This window comes from Strix uralensis, chromosome 4 (assembly GCF_047716275.1).
Source record: "Strix uralensis isolate ZFMK-TIS-50842 chromosome 4, bStrUra1, whole genome shotgun sequence".
Lineage (NCBI taxonomy): Eukaryota > Metazoa > Chordata > Aves > Strigiformes > Strigidae > Strix > Strix uralensis.
In genome coordinates, this window is record NC_133975.1 from 103,549,736 (window position 1) to 103,573,817 (window position 24,082).

The 24,082-nt window shown below is 36.9% G+C and overlaps 1 protein-coding gene across 2 annotated transcripts in view; it reads left to right on the forward strand.

Annotated features, from left to right (window-relative positions):
- Window positions 1-24,082, forward strand: part of AKAP6 (A-kinase anchoring protein 6) — a 294,713-nt gene that overhangs the window by 203,291 nt on the left and 67,340 nt on the right. For both annotated transcript variants that reach the window (XM_074868266.1, XM_074868265.1), the window contains one exon: window positions 4,967-5,087. In XM_074868266.1, the coding sequence (XP_074724367.1) occupies window positions 4,967-5,087 (121 nt within the window). The remainder of the gene's footprint in view (window positions 1-4,966; window positions 5,088-24,082) is intronic.

Below are 24,082 nucleotides of genomic sequence, written 5' to 3' on the forward strand. Positions count from 1 at the left end.
ACATATGCAGAAATCTGTCAGATTCTCAAACACGCCAGTGCAGCTAGTGCCAACCATAAAAATAATTTGTTCTGAATTGGTGTGTATATGTATATGTATATAAATGTGCACTGGGGGCTACATGTTCAAAAACAGCTTCTAATTTTGCAGCCACAGTTGAATGTGAGCAAGACTTAAGGTTGGAATTTTGGGGGGGATGTAAGACAGTAAGACGTCAACAGACATTTGATTTTATTGAGGATAGGGGATATAAAGCTTTAAGCCTCATGAAAAAATCCAGTTTGTAACTCTACATACCATATGTGTAAAGCTCTTAGATGCACTTGTTACTGGGAATGGTAATCTACTAGTGTTCCCTACCGTTTATGGGCCCTTATGGACATCCCAGCCCTTAGAGGCTCAACAGTGGCTTAAGAGGCCAAAGGACTGTAGAGAAACAAATACAATACTATGTATTCAGCCATTATAGAAACTAGCATGGGCTGAATTCAGGTGGAAAAATTCCAGTTGAACCAGTCTGAGGTATTGTATTGAACACAATGGAAATGCCTTTCTGCTATTTGAAAACATAGTTGATAGAACATTTCCCTACTGCATAAAAGCTGTGGACATAAAAACTGTGGACAGAAATTCCACAGTAGGGTGACCTAGCTAGAGACTGAGATCTCTACAGAGAAGGGGCCAGTTGCATAACTGGGAAAATTCTGGTATCTATCCATTAGCTGTTGTGGAAGTTTGACCTAGGAGAAAGAGTATCCACAGGAAGAACAAGAGTTATTGTAGATGGATAATTGTTTGTATAGTGGGGGGAAAGATTTGAGAGGTGGCTTTGTGTAGGAAATAGCTAAACTGAGATAGGTAAGGTAGTATCTGCAGATTAGGGTGATGCTAATGGGTGTGTAAAGAACAGGAGATTTCCTGCAGAACAGTGATCTTGTTACAACAGCAATAGAGAGGGTTTACATGTATCTGCATGGAAATGGCTAAAGTGACAATAAAAGAAAGGGAAGAGAAGGGAAGAGAAGGGAAGAGAAGGGAAGAGAAGGGAAGAGAAGGGAAGAGAAGGGAAGAGAAGGGAAGAGAAGGGAAGAGAAGGGAAGAGGAGAGGAGAGGAGAGGAGAGGAGAGGAGAGGAGAGGAGAGGAGAGGAGAGGAGAGGAGAGGAGAGGAGAGGAGAGGAGAGGAGAGGAGAGGAGAGGAGAGGAGAGGAGAGGAGAGGAGAGGAGAGGAGAGGAGAGGAGAGGAGAGGAGAGGAGAGGAGAGGAGAGGAGAGGAGAGGAGAGGAGAGGAGAGGAGAGGAGAGGAGAGGAGAGGAGAGGAGAGGAGAGGAGAGGAGAGGAGAGGAGAGGAGAGTGAATATCTACTGCAGGAGAACACCAGCTAGCCAGGCAGCAAGAAGTAACCAAAAGTAGTTGTGAGCAGCTGCAAAATGTTCTAGCAAATCTGGCTGGAAGTACTGCATCCCCTCAAAACTGAGAAGCAGTTTAGACAGGTACTATTGAGAATTAAGTATACAATATTTACAGCATCATTGCACAACATGAAGGCCAGATCCTGGGATCCTGTCATCACCTAGTATTGGGCCTTCATGGATGAGGCTTTGAGATAAATGTATTAGAGGGGGCTACAGGTATGCACAGAATATAAGGATTTTAAAGCTGTTAAGGTCAGAACTCTAATTTCTCTTATATCCTCCTAATAAAAACCTGTAAAAGGAGTTCCAAAAAATGATGACCCAGAAACTTGGAAGAACTTTTTGTCTGGCTAAATTTTTTGGTAGGAATACCAGTGTGTTTACAGTAGTCTAAATACTATGTGAGTTATGCCATCAAGGAAATAATACAAACTGGAAGTGTGTGTTAAACATGGGGAAAAAGGCTGATGGAAATAGCTTCACATTCCTTTTTATTTATTAATGCCACAGACGAACTGGTTTTCTCATGAGAAAGGTGCTCATGAATTTTCATTCAAAATAATAAATTGATGTCCACATTTTAAGAAATATGTTTAGGGTTCAAGGGATTAGACATGCAACTCTGCATATCTGATTCCCTGTTTACCAAGATATATACTTCTTAATGTCATTTTAGTTATTATGTAGCTAATGGTTTTAGCTTATTAACCAACAAACCTATATTAAGGAAGCTGTAGTTACCTGCCCTTTAACTAATATTATAGCATTCTTGTTGGCAATGTTTGGATACTTTTAATAGAGGAAAATTTTTTTGCAATAAACAGATGAACTAATTTATTCTTTTTTTAGCAATTGTGGATTTGGATAATCAACCAAAATTATATCTTTTCTATAGTTCTTGCATCTGTAACACACATCAGTATTTCAGAAGTTCTGCTTTCCCTGATTCTGCCTGTGGCAATATGAAAAAAAGATCTGCTAAGCCCAGAAAAAATAGATTCTGAATAAAAAAGAAATATTCAATATACTACAGAAATACTGACAGGTATATTTTAATCTTAACCTGTCACTGATCCTACAATTGCTGGATTTTCTGAATATCTTTTTAGCAGTTTAGTAACTTACATCCTCTTCCAAATAATAATTTAATAGTAATCAGTAGGTCCATCCATTTAGATGTGAGACATTCATTTTAAAAACAAAGCTTTTTTTAATATCAGAGTTATTTTAGAACTATCAAAAATATTGCAATAAAATTTTAAAAAAAATTATTGTGCTTTGTAGTCTGACTTCACTGTCTTCAGGCTCAGGCAAATAACTGCCATAGACAGTTTGCTTTAAAATGCTCCCAGAGTACTTTATTTTACAGCAGAGAAACAAAAAAGAGAATAGGCACAGCATGTAAACTATGGGGGAAAATCAATCCCCATTACATCTTGCATCCCTTCCTGGCTTTTTCCAGTGAATCTTTTTTTTCTCACTCTTCCTTTTGGGTTGAGTTCCTCTTTAGAACTTTAGCTAGAAATCAAAATGTTTGGCTGTTTCCTAGTGCTTATCTGGGTTTTATAAAGGTCAGGGAAAAGTGCTTTTGTGTGTCTTTAAAGATCAGTTCGTTCTAGTACACCAATCAATGGACCAGTTTGGACTGTAATTAAGATATGGTTCTATAGATCCAAAGCAGGTGTTTGGATCCAGCACATCTTCTGCATGTTATAGTAAAATCCCAATCCACTTCCTGGTGCAGTTTCCAAAGGCATCTCATCCCACTCTGGCAGCAGCAGGTCATCAACATTGGATGTAGGCTTTGTTTCCTGTCATCTTCATGTCTTAATTTAGATTTTTCACTGGTACAAACTGTCCAGGTTCAACTGAATCTGTACCACTTTATATGGGATGAAGTCTAGCCTCTTATATCATAAGCCGTATGTTTTAATAACTGCCTGTCAGTTTTATGACTTTGGATAATATTTGGATAAGATGGAAGGGAAAAAAGGAGCAGTAGCTAACTGAAAATACAGAATGGTTATACTGCTTTCTGAGGAAGGGATAAAGATTCAGTATCATTGCAAATATACCGTTCAAAATGGACTTTAGTTTTATTTTAGTTTCAAAATAACATCTGAGTCAAATACCTCCCAAAACAGGAGAAAAAGCCTGAGCTCTAAATAAAACTATTATATTTCAACAATACTAGCTTGCCCTTTTATGCTTGCTCTTCTTTATAATAGCATCATTGCTTACCTTCTCAGGGCAGCAGGCGTTTTTAAGTGCACCTCATAAATTATTGAGTAAAGGTATACTAAGTACAGTGGATTAGAGAGTTACTTCAGAAGCAGGAATCAACACTTGTGCATTATACAAGACTTCTTTTGTTGTCAACTCATTGAAAATAATACCAGAGAAGGCAAATGCTTTCTTCTCTCTTGCGCGCTTTCTTGCAGAAAGACGGTTCTACTTGTCACAACTTTATCTATAAGCTTTCAAAATTACCATGCATAAGGTACTCTAGTTAATAACAATTGAAACTGCGATGGTATTAATAACATTAAAAACATGTTTAGTTTATTGTTTCTCTGTTGGAATACCGCTAATTTTTTTAATGGGGTTGCTAAAAGAATTGTTAATAATTGAAGAAATTAGCTCTAGTGGAACATGCGCTATTGTTTGATCAATATGGGGTTTTTTTGATACTACTGACAAGGCTTTTGTTAGTTCCAGTTTTGCAAGTTTGAAGATCCCTTTTCAAGGGGTATCTTTTTGACGAATGTGCAGTTTTTCAGCATGTACCTTCTGTCTTGTATCACAGTGTTTTAGAAGAATCTATGCTTTACTTATTCACTAGGCTTTCAATAGAGAATCACATTAATCCTTTTAAGCTCCTTATTCTAATGATTTATTTTGCTGAAAACCGTAGTGATCCTCCTTTGAATTTTAATGATTGCTGGCTATTCAAGGATTCATTGTTTTGACTTCCTGTCCTTACCTTTGTTTCTTACATGTCTGTAGGGAACACCTGTCTAATACTGTATCTGGCCTTAGTTCTCACTGGCTTACCATATTCACTCAAGCCTATCTTAAGGCGTTAAGTTGAAATGCTAGCTACTCATCCATGAAAATAAATGTAGGATATTTACAGAGATAGGCAGATAGACAGCAGAGGGATGGCTGAATGGATTGAGCCATTTTTCAATGAAAATAATATTTTATATGTATTATATCAAGATGATTGTTGCAAAGTTTGCTCAATATAAGGTCAGCACTTTAAAAACCATTAAACAACAGCATCTATGGGGGATTTCTATTTCAAAATTTTTGAAGCAAGTGCAGTATGCCAACAGTTGTCAGGATTTGGCATCAGCCACTGAATTTGGGTCATGGCACTGGCTTAAATTGGATTTCAGTTTTCATTTTCATCTACTCTGTATAAATACAGAATGTCTCTTTAGAAATATAACTAGGAACATCATGAGTTTTCAAGAATATATTATTCTAATACAAGATTTTAACAACTACACAGTATTTATGCATAATACATTTTGTTCCTTATCTACAGCCTTTTGGACTTTGATTCAGAATACCAGGAGCTCTGGGATTGGCTGATTGACATGGAATCCATTGTGATGGACAGCCATGACCTGATGATGTCAGAGGAGCAGCAGCAGCATCTTTACAAGGTTAGCGCTACCGTTACTGCCTTTACCTAGCTATAGAAGATCTGATTAGCTTGACAAGTCTTTCTCTCACAGGATATCGCTGCGTTCATTGTATGTATCATGGTGTCTATTAGAATTCCCTTCCCTGTCCCCAACCTCATTTCCATCCCCTGTGCGCTGACAGGCTGCACCGACATCATAATTGCAAGAAAGTTCCCTTTATCACATTCTATTTGGTGTAATTCTATAGAAGGACAAAGATTTGTCTTCAAGATGAATAGAAATAAATGAAACTGCATTAATAAATAGACTGAAACAAAATGAAGGAAAAAAAGAGAAACGGTAGCATTTAACAAAATGTGTTTTGATTGGAGCTTTCAGCTGGATTTTTATCCACCTTTCAGACCTCATCTGGGAAGAAAGAAATTTGCCTTGATTTTGGTTTGCTGCTGCCAGGATACAGGACTCTTCCAATTTAATTTTTATTAGCTATACATAAAGCAGACATTGTCATGTTCAGTCATCACACAAGCTTGTGATTTCAGTAAAATGATTTTGAACTTGCATATTGATTATAGGGTCTTCATCTAACACACACACACACATATATATATATATGTACACACGCACACACATGGTTTCTCTTGTCATAACAGCCTTAGCCCAGAAGCTCTACCACTTCTTTTAGACAGACAGTACTTTTAAGAAGTTCCCCGAAACGTGTGATTTGATCCTAAAATTGATTCAGGCTTCACTGTGTGTCTGAGAAACTGTAGTCTACGGGTCTGAGGGGTGGTGGGGGAAAGAAAGGAGGGGCTTTCCACAGAAATATCAGGCTGCAGTAAATCTTCCTCATTTAGGCAATTTTTATTGGAGTAATTCTGACAGTTGTCATCCTTGAATTGCTTTGAGCATATGGCATATTTCAAAGAGCAGATTGTGAATCATAAAAAATAAAATTAATAACTAACCACAGAATCAGCAACAGTATAATGACAAGAAACAACTACCCTCTAGCTTTTTTTTTATTTCTTATTGAATAAATGGTACGTTCAAGGTCAAATAGAAGTTGTTTTCTTTCTTCTATGATTGCACAATTTGATAATTTCTTAAATATAATTTATTTTTTCTTGCTTTGGCATCCTAATTTCTTGATGGTCTTTTTGAATTTTATTCTTTCTAATTGTAGTCCTTTTATTTAAAATACCCAGTGAGGAATGGCTGTCATATTAGTTAAAATATGTTTATAAATGGAAATATGGTTCAGATCTAAACTGTTTTAGGCTGCAAGTGAGTTTAATTCAGTGGCCTCCATTTCTTGCATTGACAATCATTTCTTATTTTTGCTAATATCTTTTTCCTAACTTTGTAAATACTTAATCAAACTTAATCACATGTTAACAGTCCTGACCTTGGCTAGGCTCAGAAATAAACAATGTCAGAAATGGGTAAAAAGTTTCTTGTGAATCTAAAATGAGGTGTTTTGGTAGTGCCTGGCCATATAAAACTGGCTTGTACCATGCCTAATCTAACCACTAGTTTTAGTCCTATACTAAAAAAATCGATAAACATAAATTTTAAGGAAACAATCCATCCATCAATATGAAAAGGAGCAAAACTTAAGCAGCCAGCCCAAGTATTTTAGGTACTATTTAGGACACTTCCTTTTCCGATATACAAATGTAACCATTAAGAATAAATGGTAAGGCTGGGATAATAATGCATGGTGAGAAGAACAAAAGAGGGCAATAATTTAAGAATTAGTTTGCAGTACAGCATGGTGGCAAAATGAAGGATATTGTATATTCAAAATGGGAAGTAATAGTTTCTTAATATTATGAAATTCTGTATTATGATAGGCATGACACTTCCAAAAGCAGAAAGTTTGTGCCAGAGAGAGTAGCTGAGTCTGTAGTCTGCAGCACAGACAAACCAGGACTGCTTCCAAAGCACAGGCAGCTTATTTGTTCTACGGGTTCCACAGGGAGGTCATCTGCTAATTAATAGAGCCCCCATCTCTAAAGTACTTATCTGGTCACAGCGAAACCACTTGAAGAAGGGTAGAAACAACTGCCTGCCCTCCCATGGTGCATATTCTCTGCATATACTTTTCTAGTGGAAGCAGCAAACAAATTGTTAAGGATTGAAGGAAAGACTTAGCTAGAAATGTGGAGTTTGGTTAGGAGATGGCTAAAGAGTGTCCATAAAGCAGGAAGAATATTTGCAGGTAGTGTAAAAAGCTTGAGTGCATAACATTAAGATCTGTTAGCCTTTCAAAGAAAAAAAACCCCACCTCCCGAAGAAGTGTTGAAAGCCCCATAATTTCAGACATTTAAAAGTAGACAAAAGAAAACATTAGCAAATGTAATTGAGGGAACAGTTCTGCACTCCAAAGGAGAGATCAGATAAATCACTAGGTCTTTATCGTGCTTAATTTCAAAGATTCGCGTAACAATGAATCATGCCCTCAAACCCAGAATTAATAGTTTTATAAAACTAGCCTAGTAAACCTCTCTTCTAATCAATAGTGACACCCTTTTTATTTGGAGGCTCTTATACAGAGTCGTGGATGGTCTAGTGCTTACAGCTGAGAGGCAGGAGCACTGCCTGCACTTCACAGTGAACACAGCCATTCTGGGCTGTAGGGAGAGAAATCTGTAAAGAGAAATTCAGGCAGCTACCATTATCAGAATTCCTCAATGGTATGGGGTGTTATGAAAACACAGGTCTTGCTTTAGTTATTCTTTATCAGTTACAGCTTCAAATGTGAACCTGCTAATTGCACTCTCTGCATTTTGGTGGATTCTCCTAAACCCACAGATCCCTCTTCTCAGTTATTGAGCTGACAAGTAATTGTACCTCTGAGCCAGCTCAGCAAGCCGCCTCTGCCAGGGAACCTGCTGTGGTATCACTATTACCAACAGTAATCATTGCCCCTAAGGAGTCCATGAATGGGAAGAAGCAATGATAAAACAGGTAAATCGGAAGGGAAAAGCATACATTAAAGCAGCATAACGTAATATATAAATGCTAAAATTGCATATGGGAAAATAAAATGTATTTTCATGGTTAGACTATTTTCCCAGTACTCTATTTTCAGATTTAATATAGATTTAAGTCAACTCTCAGCTTAATTTTGTTTTGTAATATTCCATAGTTTTTTTATTAGGAACCTTATTATCTCTCTTTAACTAGGTTTTATTTTGCCCTTAATATAATAGGAGTAGCACAGCCATATTCTTTTTTAACTCTGAATATGTATGTATGACTTTATCTAGATTTCCTAGATTTTAGGGCAAAGATTTAGAAAAAAAGATGACTGTTCTTCCTCACTATGCTCCCCCATAGCCATAAATTATTTCAACTTTACAGTCTTAAACTAGCTAATAATTTTGAAAATCAACCAGTGTTTGATAAATGGCAGTCACGGAATGAATTGCTGACAGTTTATTTGTCCTCTAACGCTTTATCTATTAACTAAGAAAAAATTAAAAGGAGCATTTCCATGTTTTTGGACTCTCACTTCTTTGTACTGCTGTAATAGCTCAGTTTAATGCCAAATGTATCATGTTTATTTCATTTTAATCTACTGCATGTGAGCCTGATCTCATAAGCTCTAAGTACACAGAACTTGCATTGACTTCAGCTGTATTCATATGCCGTTACTCGAGGATCAAACCCAAAGAATTTAAACTCTGCTAATTAGCCCTTTAGTGGGAACTTGAGTAATTCTGTACCTTGAATGTTCAAAAATGAAGCAAATCAGTATTTACTGGAACTGTGGAGATTAGGAATGAGTATACTAGGCAGAAAAGTTAATGATAATTCTTTCCATTTTCCTCAGAAGATTAATTGCAAAACTTAATTGTGTTAGATTAAAACCCCATTTAAATAAGTACAGTATGATTGTTAAAATTGTTAGTATGTTCAGAATAAAATTAACTAAATATTTTTAAATAGCAAATAAAAGAAATTATATTTTTCTGTCTGATTACAAGTAATATATGGTGTTTTTAATACAAACTACATAAGCTTTAAGTCTTGCACTAGTAAGTCTTCAGCAACGGTGGTCATGATAGATATAAAAAGACCCTTATGTAGTAGCACAAAGATTTTGAAAACGTGTAGTTGACACGGCTTTTGGGCAGATTCACCGCTGAACTATTTCATCCAAGGGAAGTGGTTCATTGTATTGAATAACATGAAAATGCACATTAAAAGCTAAGGATACCTTTCAAAAAAAGTTGAGGGGGAAAAAATCTGCCAGCAGTTTTTGTTTCCCTACTGGAAGCTGTCCCTCCTCGGAAGGTGCAGTGCATTTTCTCCTCTGGGTGTGCTGCTGCTCCATTGTGCCTTTCTCTCTGGCTCAGTGTGCTGTGGCCCTGAGTGGATCAAACAAACCGTGGTGAAAGTTTCCCTCATTTGCATCACTTCTAGACAGCCCTGTCGTACTCTTTGCTGACAGGAAATCACTGTCTTTGTCACCTTTTTTCAGTGATCTCCTTTTGGCAGAGATTGGCCATGTGACCAGGATTAATCACAACAACAGTTCTGGCTCAGAACTCAATGACATGTTTTCCTCAGCACTTCAATAATGGTGTAGAGGAGTCAGTAGGAAATGACTACATTAATTTCAGAGTGAAAAGATAATTAACACTTAAGGACTAGTGCTATAACCTATGGAGCTATTATTCAAATTAAAACTAATTTATTGCAAACTTGTGAAAAAAAAAATCCTGTCCTTTAATGCAACTGTTAAAATAATTTTACAAGAGCCCCCAAGTTTAAAAAAGAAGCACAAACTATATTTAATGCGGTAATATAAATACATAAAAACTTAAACATTTGAAACTGGAGGCTGAAGTATGTAAAGTGCTTACTTAGATGATATGAATAGGATACTGGCAAACAAAAGCAGCAGTGTGCTCCTAGAATGCTGTGCTTCAAGGAGTTTCCTTGGCAACAGAAATGCAGTTCCAAAAGTAGACAGAACTTTCCTCAGAAAACATACTATTAATAACAACCTTCCGGAACAACTTGGAACAATTTGACTACTTGGCAATAATAATGCCAAGTGTTCTGCAAATTAATCTAACACATAACAGTTATATGTTTCTCTTGCCCATAATTCTCCTGAACTGGAGGACTGAGTTCTCTGCTGCTAGAGGATACAAATGTGCAAAGTGGTTCCAAATGCTGTACAAACAGAGAGAGGGCTCAAATAGCAGCAGCCTATAAGGATCAATTAATGTGCTTCGTATCATTTTAACTTGTAAAACAGATTAGTTTAATTGGATTACTATGTTCCATTCAAAAATGAGTCCTGCGTACCTACTGAAGCCACGTTGTAGTTCAGTCTTTATTTCAAGCAGATTTTCCATATAAAGAAAACTTATTAAAAGATTAACAGCCTGTAGAGTGATATATTTGGACAATATGCTTAGGGGATTGGTTATAAACTAGAAAACGTGAAGATTTTTGCTCCTACATTGAGTGTTCTGCATGGTCCTGGATGCCTTCTGTCTGTCTGGTAATCTGTCAGTGCCTGCATGAAGCTGCTAAAACAGTCAGTGGGAGAAGATGATGATCACCACTTAGGAAGAAGCTCTCAGCGCATGGCAGGATTGAGCCCCTTGTAGGTAGTAACTAAAATCTGCTATGCATGCAGTATTTTTAGATATGTCATCATTTCTGTATGAGCCAAGAGAATAAACTAATTTCAGATTTGCCTTGCCAATATGAATCATTAGAATTCCACTAAAGGTCATAAGTTTACCAGACAGGAAAGGTAGGCTGTGCTACTACCTCGACTCTTCCTGAATTCTTAGATCTAAAGGTTAGAAGTAATCAATATCTCATTGTGGAGCCTGATAATAAGTAATAATCATGATGTTAAAATCTAAATGATTGCAGCTAGCACTTAGGTGTGTTGACCCATTTGGGAGGGCTTTCTAATTGCAATCAGAATAGTCAGTACAGTTTGCTAATAAACCTTTAGGCTACCTTGCAAAAATCACCACCTTTTTCAAATACGATTTTAATGCTATTAGCAAATTATATCCCAAAGTGAAAGCTTTTATTTGATCTGATAAGTATATGTAACACTTTAAAAAAAAAAAAAAAGAGTAATATTATTCTCTGAAATAGTATCAATGGAAATATTCATTAGCAATAGTAAATTACGGCATTTATGTCTACATACATGGATTGACACATGCCTCAATGGAAGTTATTCTTTGCCTTTGACATTGTAGTATGCTTTTAACTGCCATGTATAGTAAAGTGACTGAGCTAAGTTTTGCAGAAAACTGACTTCAGTTACTGTTCTTCATGAAGGTCAGTAATTTCCATGTGCTAGGTTGTTTGGTCTTTCTTCACTCAAAGATTAAGAACCTCTATGACTTTCTACACTAGGTAGGAAAATCAACTGATTTGTATGAGAGGTCTAAAAAATGCTTGATACCCCAAGCAGCAGTAAAAATCTGACTGCTATTAGAACATCAACTAAAGGAGTTCAGGACCTACCTGACACAGCAAAGTTTCCTAGTCTCTTATTGCAGGGGGTACTGAAATTGGTTAACTTTTTCTACATAAGTATTTTCACTTCCGTTGCACTGAGGAACAGAGCAAAAACTCCTTTGTGACACATGCTATAACTTTTCAGTGGTCCATATATTTAACTTTGTAATATCATTAAATTCCTTGCCACTTCTGGTAACTTCTGTATTTTAAAAAGCAGGACAGAAAATTACTGTTGGTGAAAAGTCTTACTTAAACCTGATAAATGTGAAGTTTTAATATCTTATATAATTACAACAGGAAAACACTGACTACCATGTCTATAGAATTACAAAGTCTGTCTAGAGAATGGATAAAGAAAGATAATGAAAAATATTTTTACATTTTCTTGGTTGCTTCCATAATATATTTTAAATGTAAACATGCATTTTTAAAGGCAGTGTTGTAATTTCTCTGGAGCAGACTCCCTGTATTTCCACAAGAAGTGGCTTTTGCATTTCACAAGAGCAAGTGGGTTTCTCCCATTTCTTCCCAGCATGACATTGAAGATGAACTTCACATTGTAGCAAAGCAGTATTTACTGAGCTTGTAGCAAAAGCCAGCACAGCTTTTGGGAGATTAAAGCAGTGTGTCTAGAATGAAAGAGGCATTCCACTTCAAACAAAAGTAAATGTGTACCACATAGCTGTCATCACCATTCCTTACTACAGCTGCAAAAACGTGGACAATTTACAGTCATCACGTCAAGCATCTTAGTCAACTCCACATGCTCTGTCTTTGTGCCCTTGCTGGTATAAAATGGTAGGATAAGGTCCCAAGCAGTGAGACCTTAAAGCATTGTCAAATATTTAGTGCTGAAGCAATAGTCTGGCACACTCAGCTATGGTGGTTTGAATGCATATGTTCAGCAGTAAATTACCCAAAGCTATTTTCTGTTCATCAAGCATTTTTAGTTTTTAAAAAATGGAAATGGCACCTTGATTCACCTCAAAGGACGATGAAAATTACAACCTTTGTTGCTTTCTATATGCTAGGACTGCCTAGTGTCCAAACAAGGTAGAAAGAGTTCAAGATTAATCTCAGATATACTAAATTATTCACATTCTCTGAAGTACAGGTAAGAATAGCTGAAGTATAGCAGCACTCTAGCTTAATCATTGGACCAAGAGTCCCCAAGAAAAGGTGTTATACATGCAGTCAAACACTGGAGACAACAACGCCAGTGCTGCAATGTTCTTCAATACCCTGACTTGAGCAAAGGGGCCATATGATGCTCCAAAACATGGGCATGTTCTGATCTACATTGTTCTTAGCACAAACTTCAAAATTTTATCCTTTGGTCTAAAGGAGTTTATCTGTGTTTTCTTGTTTCTTGACACACTGGATCACATGCAGACCACACATAAGCAGTGCAGAGTCCTAGGAGCTGCCCACTCTGAGCCTAGTATTTACTGTATTACAGCAGACTTTATGAAAGTTCACATGAATCGGCTGATAAAACAACTCATGAAGTGATTTGTGAATTCACTCATAAAATCTCATATACAATAATGCCAAATAAGGGATATCAGCCCTCTATAAAAATTAAGAAATTCAAAGAAGCCAGGACTGGTTTCTCTTTATCACACTGCACCTTAGAACCTCTGGTCTAATATTTTACAGCCTTTGTTCTGAGTTGTGGAACCATTAATGTTTTGAGTTGTGGAACCCTTAAGAACTTATACAATGACTATATAACATAAAAATGGCTCCATCGGGTATAGAGAATGGTGTGTCCTATGCAGTTCTCCAGATATTTTTCTTCCATGAGGTTGTCCGGTAACCCTGAGCCCACATAACCTTACAGAAGTCGTAGAATCCTGCCTCAAGGAGTCCCACAGGTGTAGACCCACACTGTGACAAGCTGTCTGTGCATTGCCTCTGTGCATGTGTCTGCTCTAAAGCTGCCTTTTACTGCTCTCACCTGATGCCCCATAGTATTTTTGTTGGAAGAAGCAGCAAATAATATACTGAAGTGTGATAAAATTAGGAGTGTTAATAACACAATGACAATGTAAGTTTTAAAGTTGTGTGTGGACATGGTTTTGGGTCTTTTAGCAGTTTGATAGATTAGGCTTTCTTAGAGGTATGCAGATAAAATATCACTAGCAAAAAATATATGGGGCAATAGTATTATCATATTCCTCAAATTAGTTGCTAATTTTTAATTCACTTTGCTATTTTTTAACCTCATACTCCAGGAGAAAATATTTTTTTTTCTAAATTAATAGGAATTATGTGCTTTATCCATGATGTTTTGCTTCATAAACATAATACGGGAAACACTATTTTCTTTCCCAGTTACTCCTCATCAGTATACCTCATAAATAATCAATACTGTAATGTTTCTTTTTAAAAAATAAATAAAAAACAAATGACCACAGAAAACCTTTTTATCAGGTTTTCAATATAAAACCCAAATTCACTAAATCTCAATAAACTTGCAGTGGCAATACATTCAAGCATACCTATCTAAATTATAAAAAATAAGTTGCAGTGAAGTAAACCAGTTTATAATATCCTGAATTTTTATTTGTATATGTCTTTTATTTGTATTTTTATAAACATATATTCTATAATTATTTAAAATATGTAAAATATCAATATAATATATTAATATAAAATATGTATTTGTATATATTTGTAAATTTTTTACATACTTAAGGTTAGGTAATGTTTTTACATTGTGTGTATACATTTTTAATACACTGTACTAAAAATAGCTACAGCATTTTGTGCTAACTTCTTCTAACAAAGTAAAATAAGTGATCACTATAATTTCCTTCACAGTTGTTGCAGTTGTGGTTGCATCAGGTCCAATGAGGTCCTAGGGTAGGCTCCAGCCAACTCCTGTGGCCAGGGAGAAACGCCTGTGGTTCTTAACTTCTTGTGGGTGCTGATATTTTAGCATTGCAGAAAACACAGTTGCTGTAGAATTCCAGTGATCATGAACTGTAAATATTAAAGTTGTCTCTATGGAGAGATGCTTCTGGGGGAAGACACAAGTTGTACCCTTCACATCCCATTGTTGCAGAATGATGGGTGCTGTTACAGATGTGCAGGATATACTTCAGCTGTGTCACTGAGCAGACCAGCAACACACTGTCACAGGCTGCAGTGAAGGCTATGGAGAGGTTGGAGTTTCCCCAGTAACACACTGGGAGAAGGGGTCATCTGTGAAGACTAATTTAGACTACTAAGGGAGCTAAGTAGACCAGCCTCTATCATGAGGACATTCCTCTAATGGGTGATTCAGAGCAGAAGTTTAACTTAAGCACTCTGAAATAGTTTCAGAAGAAACCTTTTCTCTCTTTTCTCTCCACTGATTGTATAAAGAGGTTATGAAGATCAGCCTCACTCAGCGTTACCTCTCACTGACTCTCGGTTATCATGAAAAGAGGGGTTTTTAGTACCATTGTGTCATGTCTATGCAATATTCCAGTTTGAAACCCTGCTGTGATGCATCCAGATTTTGACAGACATTACACTGGAGTTTGATCATCTCTGCTTTACCCATTGATTTTTCTTAGAAATGGGAGATGATAGATACAGAATTGCCGTTAGAGTTTTTCAGGTGGTAGCTTTCTAAAGATGAACAATAGCCTTTTTGAATGATGTATCGAGACTGACATACATGTTTTTTGCTGGCCTTCATCAAGGAGGATACTCTGTCTGCTATGCAGGTGGAAGAACAGTAATTCCCAAGATCTCTTAGTTTGTTATCATGAGTGGAGAGATCAAATACCATCAGAGGTGAGAAGTAGTTAGTCATGTGATCCCACTTTGTTGTCTCAAAAAGCTCATCTCTGTTGTTTTGCTTTTTCAGTAAGCGTATGTAATTTATAGTTGGGGTTCACTTTTCTCCAGCAAGTCAATAGTCAAATGCCTCCAGTGTGAGTATGGAAGATTTTGGCCTTTTTTTTCAACAGTTCCAGCAAAAAAAAAAAAAAATAGAAAACTTTCTTTCTGAAGGTATTTAGTTTCCTTATTGCTTCAGCTTGGGTCAAAGACAAATTCTACTCTTAGAACTTCTACCTGATTTAATCTTCAGTTATGGTTTTTAGTGTCTCTTTTTTGTTAGCTATCTACTAGAATATGTAAGGTGTTTACACCAGAGGCTGAAACATGTAATAGTTAAAATAAATAAATAAACAAGTAAATAGATAGATAAATAATTAAAAGAAAGAGAATAAAGCAGGTGATGAAAATCACCCTTCTTTTCCACCTTTGCCTCTGTACTGAGCTAGGGACCTTTTCTTCGTTCCTCTTTCTAGTATTAACGGTTAAATGCTATGGCCATTGTGCTGTTTGAGCCTTACAGTTGCTGTGTGCAGTTAGTTTCCTTGCCAAGTGGAGAGTAAAATTCGTAAGACGCCTACTAAAAATTAGAATGGGTATGAAGATACATATTTGATTCAGTTTTAATAAACATATGGGATGATTGTTTTGTAAATATGGCCAAACAGGAGTTCCTCATCAACTCATGAATATACGGAGGATTGGTAGCTAACTCATGGTGCCCAGAGGATTAGACACAAGGGAACAGGTTTCATTGTTGATGAAGACTATTGGTCTGGGCTGCCTGGGCCCACCAAAGTTCAAGAATCAATCAAGGCAGTGAATAAAGAGCCAGTTTAAGACTAGAAATATTAAATTCTTCCATCTTATTTCCCCAAATGTAGCATATGAGTTCTGAGACAACAGTCACATTAAAGAGGAAGGAAATACCTGTGACTACATGGGTAAAAAACACCTAAAATCATAGGATAGCAGTGACTCTGGGCACCAGGAAAACTGGAACTCCAGACAAAAAAGGCCTTGCTTTGAGGGATTAGAAACAACATTTTAGTCTCTAAAATGCAACTATCATAATGATACAAATAATTCTAAGTAAATTTAAAACTATAAAAATGTTTTCTTAACCAATACCAGAAACAATACGGGATATGGTATGGTGCCAGGAACTAGAGCATCCATGTGTAACTGGAGACATAAAACATTTCTTAATTGTATCTCTTGCCCGGGATCACTTGTGAAGTACACAGTTCCCATTCAAAGGGAAGACATTAGAGTAAAGCCAACCCAATATATGCCTCCAAACAGTGGCTAAACTATCCAGAGAAATTTCAAAACAGAAACAGCAGAACACACACATAGATGTAAGTCAAAAGAACCCATGAAGCAGGGCAGATGCAGACTGACTGAAAATGTAGGCATTTTAGTGTAACATATGTAGTGTAACAGACAACATGAAAAGTAGAAGGAAAAATGTTCTTGAGAAAAAGAGCCAGGCAGACAGATTGAATATTGCATTTACCTTTGAAATTAAAGTATAGTGTCTGAAACCATTGAGAATTTAAGGTTTTAAAGAAGAAGGAGATATCTGTAATGTGACTTAAGCAGATCTAAAGATTCTCAGTGTTCTGGCAATGCAGAAGGCTGCCAGGCATTCAATTGCTATATTTGCAACTATGCTATTAGATCAATGACTAATTTGATACCAGCTGGATTGTGGAGCCAGCTGCAGTGCAACACTGATAAGGAGCAAAATTAGACTGGAGAGATGCAACCAAGCACTGCAGATGTGCAATGAAATCATTATGAGACCAGTGGATAAATGCAGTCATTCAACAAGGAACCCCTGAAATAAGAGATGTCATCACTTAAAGTTTACTATAGTTGTTTTACAAGAATTTTACACACCTGTGGCCACAGGTCTGTACAAGCTTTAGTTTCAAATGGAAGACAATATTCAAAGTAGCACCTGAAAGAAACAGGAAAGTCACTGTGATTTCTCCCTAGCATTCTAGCTGAATATAACATATCTGAAGAAGTTGAGCACTTAGATGTTAAATCGAAGTTAGCACAAAACCCCACAAATCACCCTAGAGTCCACCAAAACATAATTCTGTTAGTCTAGTAAAACTGCTGGAAAAGGCAATTTGGCAAAGCAAAGACCACACACCCACAGAAAGTAATGCAGAGTAGATAAATGATTTACTAATATCAGAAAATCTTGGAGTAAACTGATTCTGAAATCATTGAACAAAATGCTGAAAGCCTGGGACATGTTACAAATTCTTGTCAGGGCAACAGTGTTCACTGTGATGTCAAAAACACGTTTTGGCATATTGATCTGAATGAACACCATACCCACTGTTTTGCTGCATATTTTGCCAGGTATCTTTACTCTTTTATGTTCATCAGTCTGAGCTTCCAGAGGTATTCCAGTGTAATACAGACTAGGCACCCTTCCCCTAGTGAGTAGCTAATGGCAATACAAACATTGAAAACAGAAATGTTAAAGAAGAGGCAATCCATAACCAACTCCTAGACAGAAACCTGTACAGGAGTATTAATCTAGATGTAGAAAACATGAAAGAATCTGAGTTACTTGTGGGTGACATCTGTTGATTTTTGAATGACTTTGCTGCTGGCTGTGAGAAACCAGGAGCCCCTCAGGAAACAGTCAGAACATTTCACAGAAGGACAGTCTTTCACAGAGATGAACAACCATTGTTATGAATTTTTTGCACACTTGGCAAAAGCCTATGGATTTTTGCCGTGGTCAATACAGAGTGACCCAAAAAAGAAGAAAGTTAAAGGACCAAGAGCAAATAAGAGGGAGGCTCTGTGTGTGTGTGAAAGGAAGCAAGATACCAGTCCTTAAATAGTAAGACTATTTCAAAGGACTGACCCTAAAGCTCAGAATCTCCTGGTGATATAGAGCTCCTGTAGCAGTTCCTCTATCATTTTTCCCTGCACCATGGTAGAAGCAGTGAATGAGTGTAGGGGTAAGTTTGAGTGAAATAGCATTCCTTCCAACAGAGATCCTCAGAGCCCTGGTTTCTGAAATCAGCGAAACTAGGAATTTCTGTCCTGCCCAGAATCAACTGCACAACTTGCTCCCTTCACATGCACAATGCACTGGTCTTCCAGAAGACATAAAGTACCACAAGTTACCTGGTAGGCAGTAGCTCACCTGCTGCCTCCAGCTGCTGACAGACCCACAACCCACCTTTTATTTAATCTCTGTTGAAGTGCTGGGTGTATCTCTACAAATTAATGAACAGTACTGAGTCCTCCATAAAAGCAGATTAACATAGTTAGGAATTTAGTATAGATGCAAAGCAAAGGGAATATAATTATTTAAAGACACATATCTTCATTTAGTTCAGTTGTCTGTAAGATACATATCTATATACATGTATTTTTGTCTAACAGCACAAATGCTAAAGAAGTGAGCTTTGCTATTCCTGGCACATTTCAAAGTTACTCAGAATATTAAAATGTTAAGCAATAAAATGTGTATTTCATGGAAAATGTTTCTGTTTGGTTCATATTAATTACAATTCAACTCCTCCTGTTAGAAGCAAGATTAAAAGAGAGGTAGAATATTGCTGGCCAACTGCAACAGGCAGCAGCAAGCACAATTGCTTATCGTGGGGGATAGGTGGGATATATGCGAGGAGCTTTTTGCATCTCTTTTAAACGCCATGTGTCTCACAAGCTCTTTCTTGGCTGAACAGCAGGGTATTCTCTCTCTGTGGACTAACGGTTGCCAGACAGTGCTCTTCATTGCCATGGTAAACCAGCAGGTAGAAAATCCTGACCTTGGTGCTGGGACATGCCTAAATGATAGTTAAAATTTCTGGTTTGTCCCTGCATGTTTACACAGTGAGGAAGTATATTTCCTGCACTTCACCCAAGTGAACTCATGCCAGGAAATGAATCTTTTACCAGTTTCCCCTGTTTCTTTCCCTTCAAGCCAGTCACTAGAAAAATACTACTATAATAGCCTGCACATCACTTAAAAGCTGTTATGCTTACGGGTGCCTATATGTTCTGAACATCTCTTCACTGTCTGGGTAACCTCCAAACAGGGAGACCTAGAGTGATGGGAGATCTGATGGTTTAGGCATTTGGTTTCATTAAAATCAGCATAGACCATTTGGATCATGCATATGATTTGTTTGTGAATTTGATGTAGCGGTCTTACAAGAAGAGGCTTTTATGTTGTTATTTATAGTTTTATAAGATTAAAAACAGGACAGAACACCCCCCATTTCCAGTCACCTGCATACTGCTTTGCTCTCTTGTGCTTTCTAAATTCTTCCCTCCTGAAACATACGGTCCCTTTGCCAGGTTCCTCAGAGACTGCTGCATCTTTGAATTCTTTTTGTAGCTATATCTTTTATCTTGCTGGCTTAATCTGCCAGGGACAGAATTTGCTACCCTAGTGCTACAGATTTTAACACCAGCAGATTCTGACTGAGTAAATCTCAAAACCAGGCACTCTCCCATGTTGTGATCCCTAGTTGTCAGGTTATGAAACAGTTGAAGATCTTTCTGAAGTTTTGACCTTAACTCATCTGTTCAGGCATCTCAGCTACTTGTCAGTAGTCATGAGTGACCTTATATTTCATATCCACTTCTTTTGTGAGTCTGAATGTACAGTGTCAACAGTAGCTTGCACTAACGCCTGTTGTCATTGCTTCATGTAGCTGTAAGATATTTGGACCCAGATCTGTGGGCATAATAGTCTTGGTTCCTACATCCTTTTAAGCAGTGGTGCCGGCCAATGTGTTTTTGTGTAACCTGTGTTCAAACTTTCAAGGGAAGCTCCTGGAAAACAGTTATAGATTTTTTTAATTCAGATTCTCTTCCAGTCTTTCCTAGGGAGCTGAGAGGTATAGTGTGATAGACTGACCTGTTATGGAATCTTATTTTATAAAGTGGTATGGAAAATCCTAGGAATTTAGCTGCTGTTCGTTTTTTACACAGCAAAACATTACTCAATCAACCTTGGTATCCTGCCTCAAGCAGTGACCAGTCCCAGAAAACCTAAGACAGGTTGATGAAACACTCTCTTTTATATATACTTACATTAGTTCCAGTAGGTTTTAGTTACTGGGGTTTATGCATTTCTTTCATGTTTATCTTTTCTTTGTACGGTCCTCTTTAATTTTTTATTAAAATGGATAATTAGCTAATTTGACCACCAGGTGGCCTACTACACTGTGTTAGTGTATGACCTAACGTCTTGAGAAGGGTGTACAATATTTATTAAAACTGCAGTTGTTAAATGGCATTATTCCGTGACTGCAAGTGTGGCATTTGTAATCTTAACTCGGTCTTTTTTGTTGTACCAATCAAATCGAAATGTATTCATACTAGTGAGACTTTTTCAGGCCTACAAAAGGTTTGCAAAATTAAAAACATATATAATACTTAAAGATTTTTGCGTGGTTTAAATATTCAAACCTTTTTCTTAAGTGCTTAATGTCTTAACCAAAGGACAGTTAACTTCTGCCTCTGCCATTTCTTCCACACTTTATTAAAGAGGCAAAGAATAAAATCAATGCAATGGCAATTCTTCAAATATCAGTACCAAATGCCAATCACCAATGAGCTGGAAAAATTACCTTTAATAGGGTTAATGTAGTGCTAGTGTAGTTGCTTAATGTACAAAAGCTCTATGTCCTGTTCTAAGATATGTATTCATTACTTTAATTTCTTTAAACTTCTGTTCTATAGCAACATATTATACCTCTAGCATAATAGCTAACAAAATGCCCTAAAATAGTGGACTCAGATGTAGATTTGAAAAAAGTAACCTAGTACTGTTAGGAACATGGAGTATTCAACGAGCTATACTTTTTTTAATTTATTTTTAGAATTGTCACTAATTATAAAATGATTGTTAAGACAGGAGGTACAGCCACTTATACTAAGAAGCGAAACCACTCTTTTTATGTCACTGAAGGGCAGATACCATTCACAAAGGTTCTGTCGCAGTGAAAATCAGTCACTTATTTTTGCTGACATTCTCAATAGAATGTTTTCCTTAAAAAGTCTGAAAAATACAAAATAAACAATGGGATCTTGTTCTGTACCCCTCATCCCTTTCTCATTTTTTTTTCTTGCATTTTTCCATCTTCATTTGGAATTACTGAATTCCCTACATAGTATAACAAACATCTATTAACCAGGCAGACAATAATTAAAGTTGAAGACATTAATACATGTTACTTTAAGCATTTATCTTGTCTTAATGGGCACAGTTCTTTCCAATTTGTATTTGAACAGCCAGACGGCTATCATGGCATGCATGGTTACCAGGATAGGCTTTCCACAAAGCAGAACCAGAATGTCTTGAGAGAATGCCAGAAAGACAAAAGTTCATGTCTTCCCTAGTGTTCACTACAGCTGAAGTAGATTCAAAATATCCTGAATTAGATTCATATTACTTCACTACTGGTTTTGTGTTCTGATATTTCCTGCTGCTGCATTTCTTTGAAGCATTTCTTTCCTTCTCAGATATATGCATCTCTTTTTCAATTTTTAAGACATGCCTTTTTCATCTTTACATAGAATTCTGACATTAAAATAGCAATAACTTACCAGTCTCTAAATCCACTGACATTGCAAGTGTTACACAGATTTGAATACCAATGCTATAATCACCAGTTTATCAGTTTGCTTAGAGCACAGAGTTTAGCATTTCAGTGAGGCAACATAAGTCAACAAGAACTTGTGAGGTTTTTTTTCTGAAATCAATGTCTACAGTTTCATTGCAGTATCTTTACAGAACTATTCTTTTTTTAATTGCTGAAAGACAGGTTCTGTTAGTATATAGGCGTTATGCTGTGTGCTGGTTTCAGAGAAGCTCATTACAAAATGCTAAACACAAAGAGGCAGATTCCCTGGTCTGTCAAGATCACTTCACATGCAACTTTACAATTTCCAAAGTGAATCTAGAGCAATTGGTGGTGTGCACTAGAAAATACTCTCCTTGTGCATGACATTCTCGCTGATATCATCCACTTCATCTGCTACTGTTCTTTTTCTCCTGCTCCCCATCCTCCGTCCCATCATGAATAGAAGGAGAAAAAAATCGTTATGTGAACCAGGGGAGCCTAACAAGTAAAAGCCAAAACATGAGTACAGGCAATATTGTCCATAAGCACAAATTAAATCCAAACACATTATTTTTCATTTATATCAGGACCAAGTTATTGAAAATTTGCTTTCTGACAGCCCTAGGAAAAATCAAGCCTTAAGAATGTCCAAAGTGTGTGTATTTGAGTTCACCAGCCTCTGCAAAAATTGTTCAGCTTCTCTATGTTTTGGTTCTATAAATTGTAATCCCAGAAAACACTAAACAGAGTTAACCCGAGATCAGTGCAAGTGATCTGGTTTCATGTTTGATTCTTGTAGTAATGTCATGCTTTCACAGCCATTCAAACTATTGGCAAAGGTATAAGAAGATAAAAGCTGGAAGTTACCATTAAACAAATTCAAACTAGAAACAAGATGTACAGTTTCTAACAGTGAAGGAAGCTAGTTATTTATCATTGTGCCAAGGAATGCTGTGAATTTTCCATCATTTGCATCTTTAAATAAGGGCAGGATGCAATACTGAAAGATTTTCTCCAAGCCTGAAAGTTGAGAGCTTAATATAGACAGAGAAGGTAAGACTAGGGCACATTTTATACAAGTGGTGAGGTTAGATTATGACAATTTCTTGAACTTCAGATCTGTGAATCAGCCCAAGTTTTGTCAGAGAATATTTTGGCAGAATGCCATTAGAGATGAGAAGAAGCTTTCAGCTTTCATCATGCCAGCAAATAACAGAGTTCACATTTAGCAGAATAAATCCTTGAAAACAGACACCTGAAATCAGGGAAACAGAAAGAAACAGAGGAAAAGTTTCTTTTGTTTCTGTCTCGCTAGTTGTTCAGCAGACAAAATGAGTTCAGTGTCACTGCATTCATGTATTCTTTTAAAGGTAACTATTAGTGTTAGTTCCTAAATGTCTTGTAGAAATGAAGATTTATTGAGTTTAGAGCTGAGGTATTTTCTACAATCATTAAAATCTATCATAAGTGCAATAACCCATTTTTTTTTTTCAGTCTAGTGTGAAACAAACAACATTAAGTAGTTCTGAGCTCAGACAATATATTCTGTTGGACAGAATGCTGGAGTGACTCTCAAAAGACTTGTATTCCCACATCAGAGATCTTCCCTAAGACTGGACATAGTGTCCATCTGTATCTCAGTTTCCTGTTTTAAATTGAGAGTAGTATTTCTCCACCTCGCACATGACTTGCAAGTCTGTAACTATTTGAGGCATAGGAATGGCAAGCTTGAGCCTGTCTGTAAAAGCCTGCATTAGGCATACCCTTGGCTGGTGCCATTTGGAAAGAGGCTAAGTGTCTCTCCTAGGCACAGCAGCTCTTGGAGATACAGAGGCTGGCTTTCAGCATGTCCAACATTTCTGCACAGAACTGAAGTTCATAGTAACATCACACTCCATCACAACACAGTATAATAGAGTGCATATTTCTGTTCCTGGTGGTTCACGATCACACTTCACATACTCCTCGGAAGTTACAAGGGTCTTAAAGAGCAAGCCCAATGCCACATGCAGGTGTCTTTTTCCCTTTTACCATACG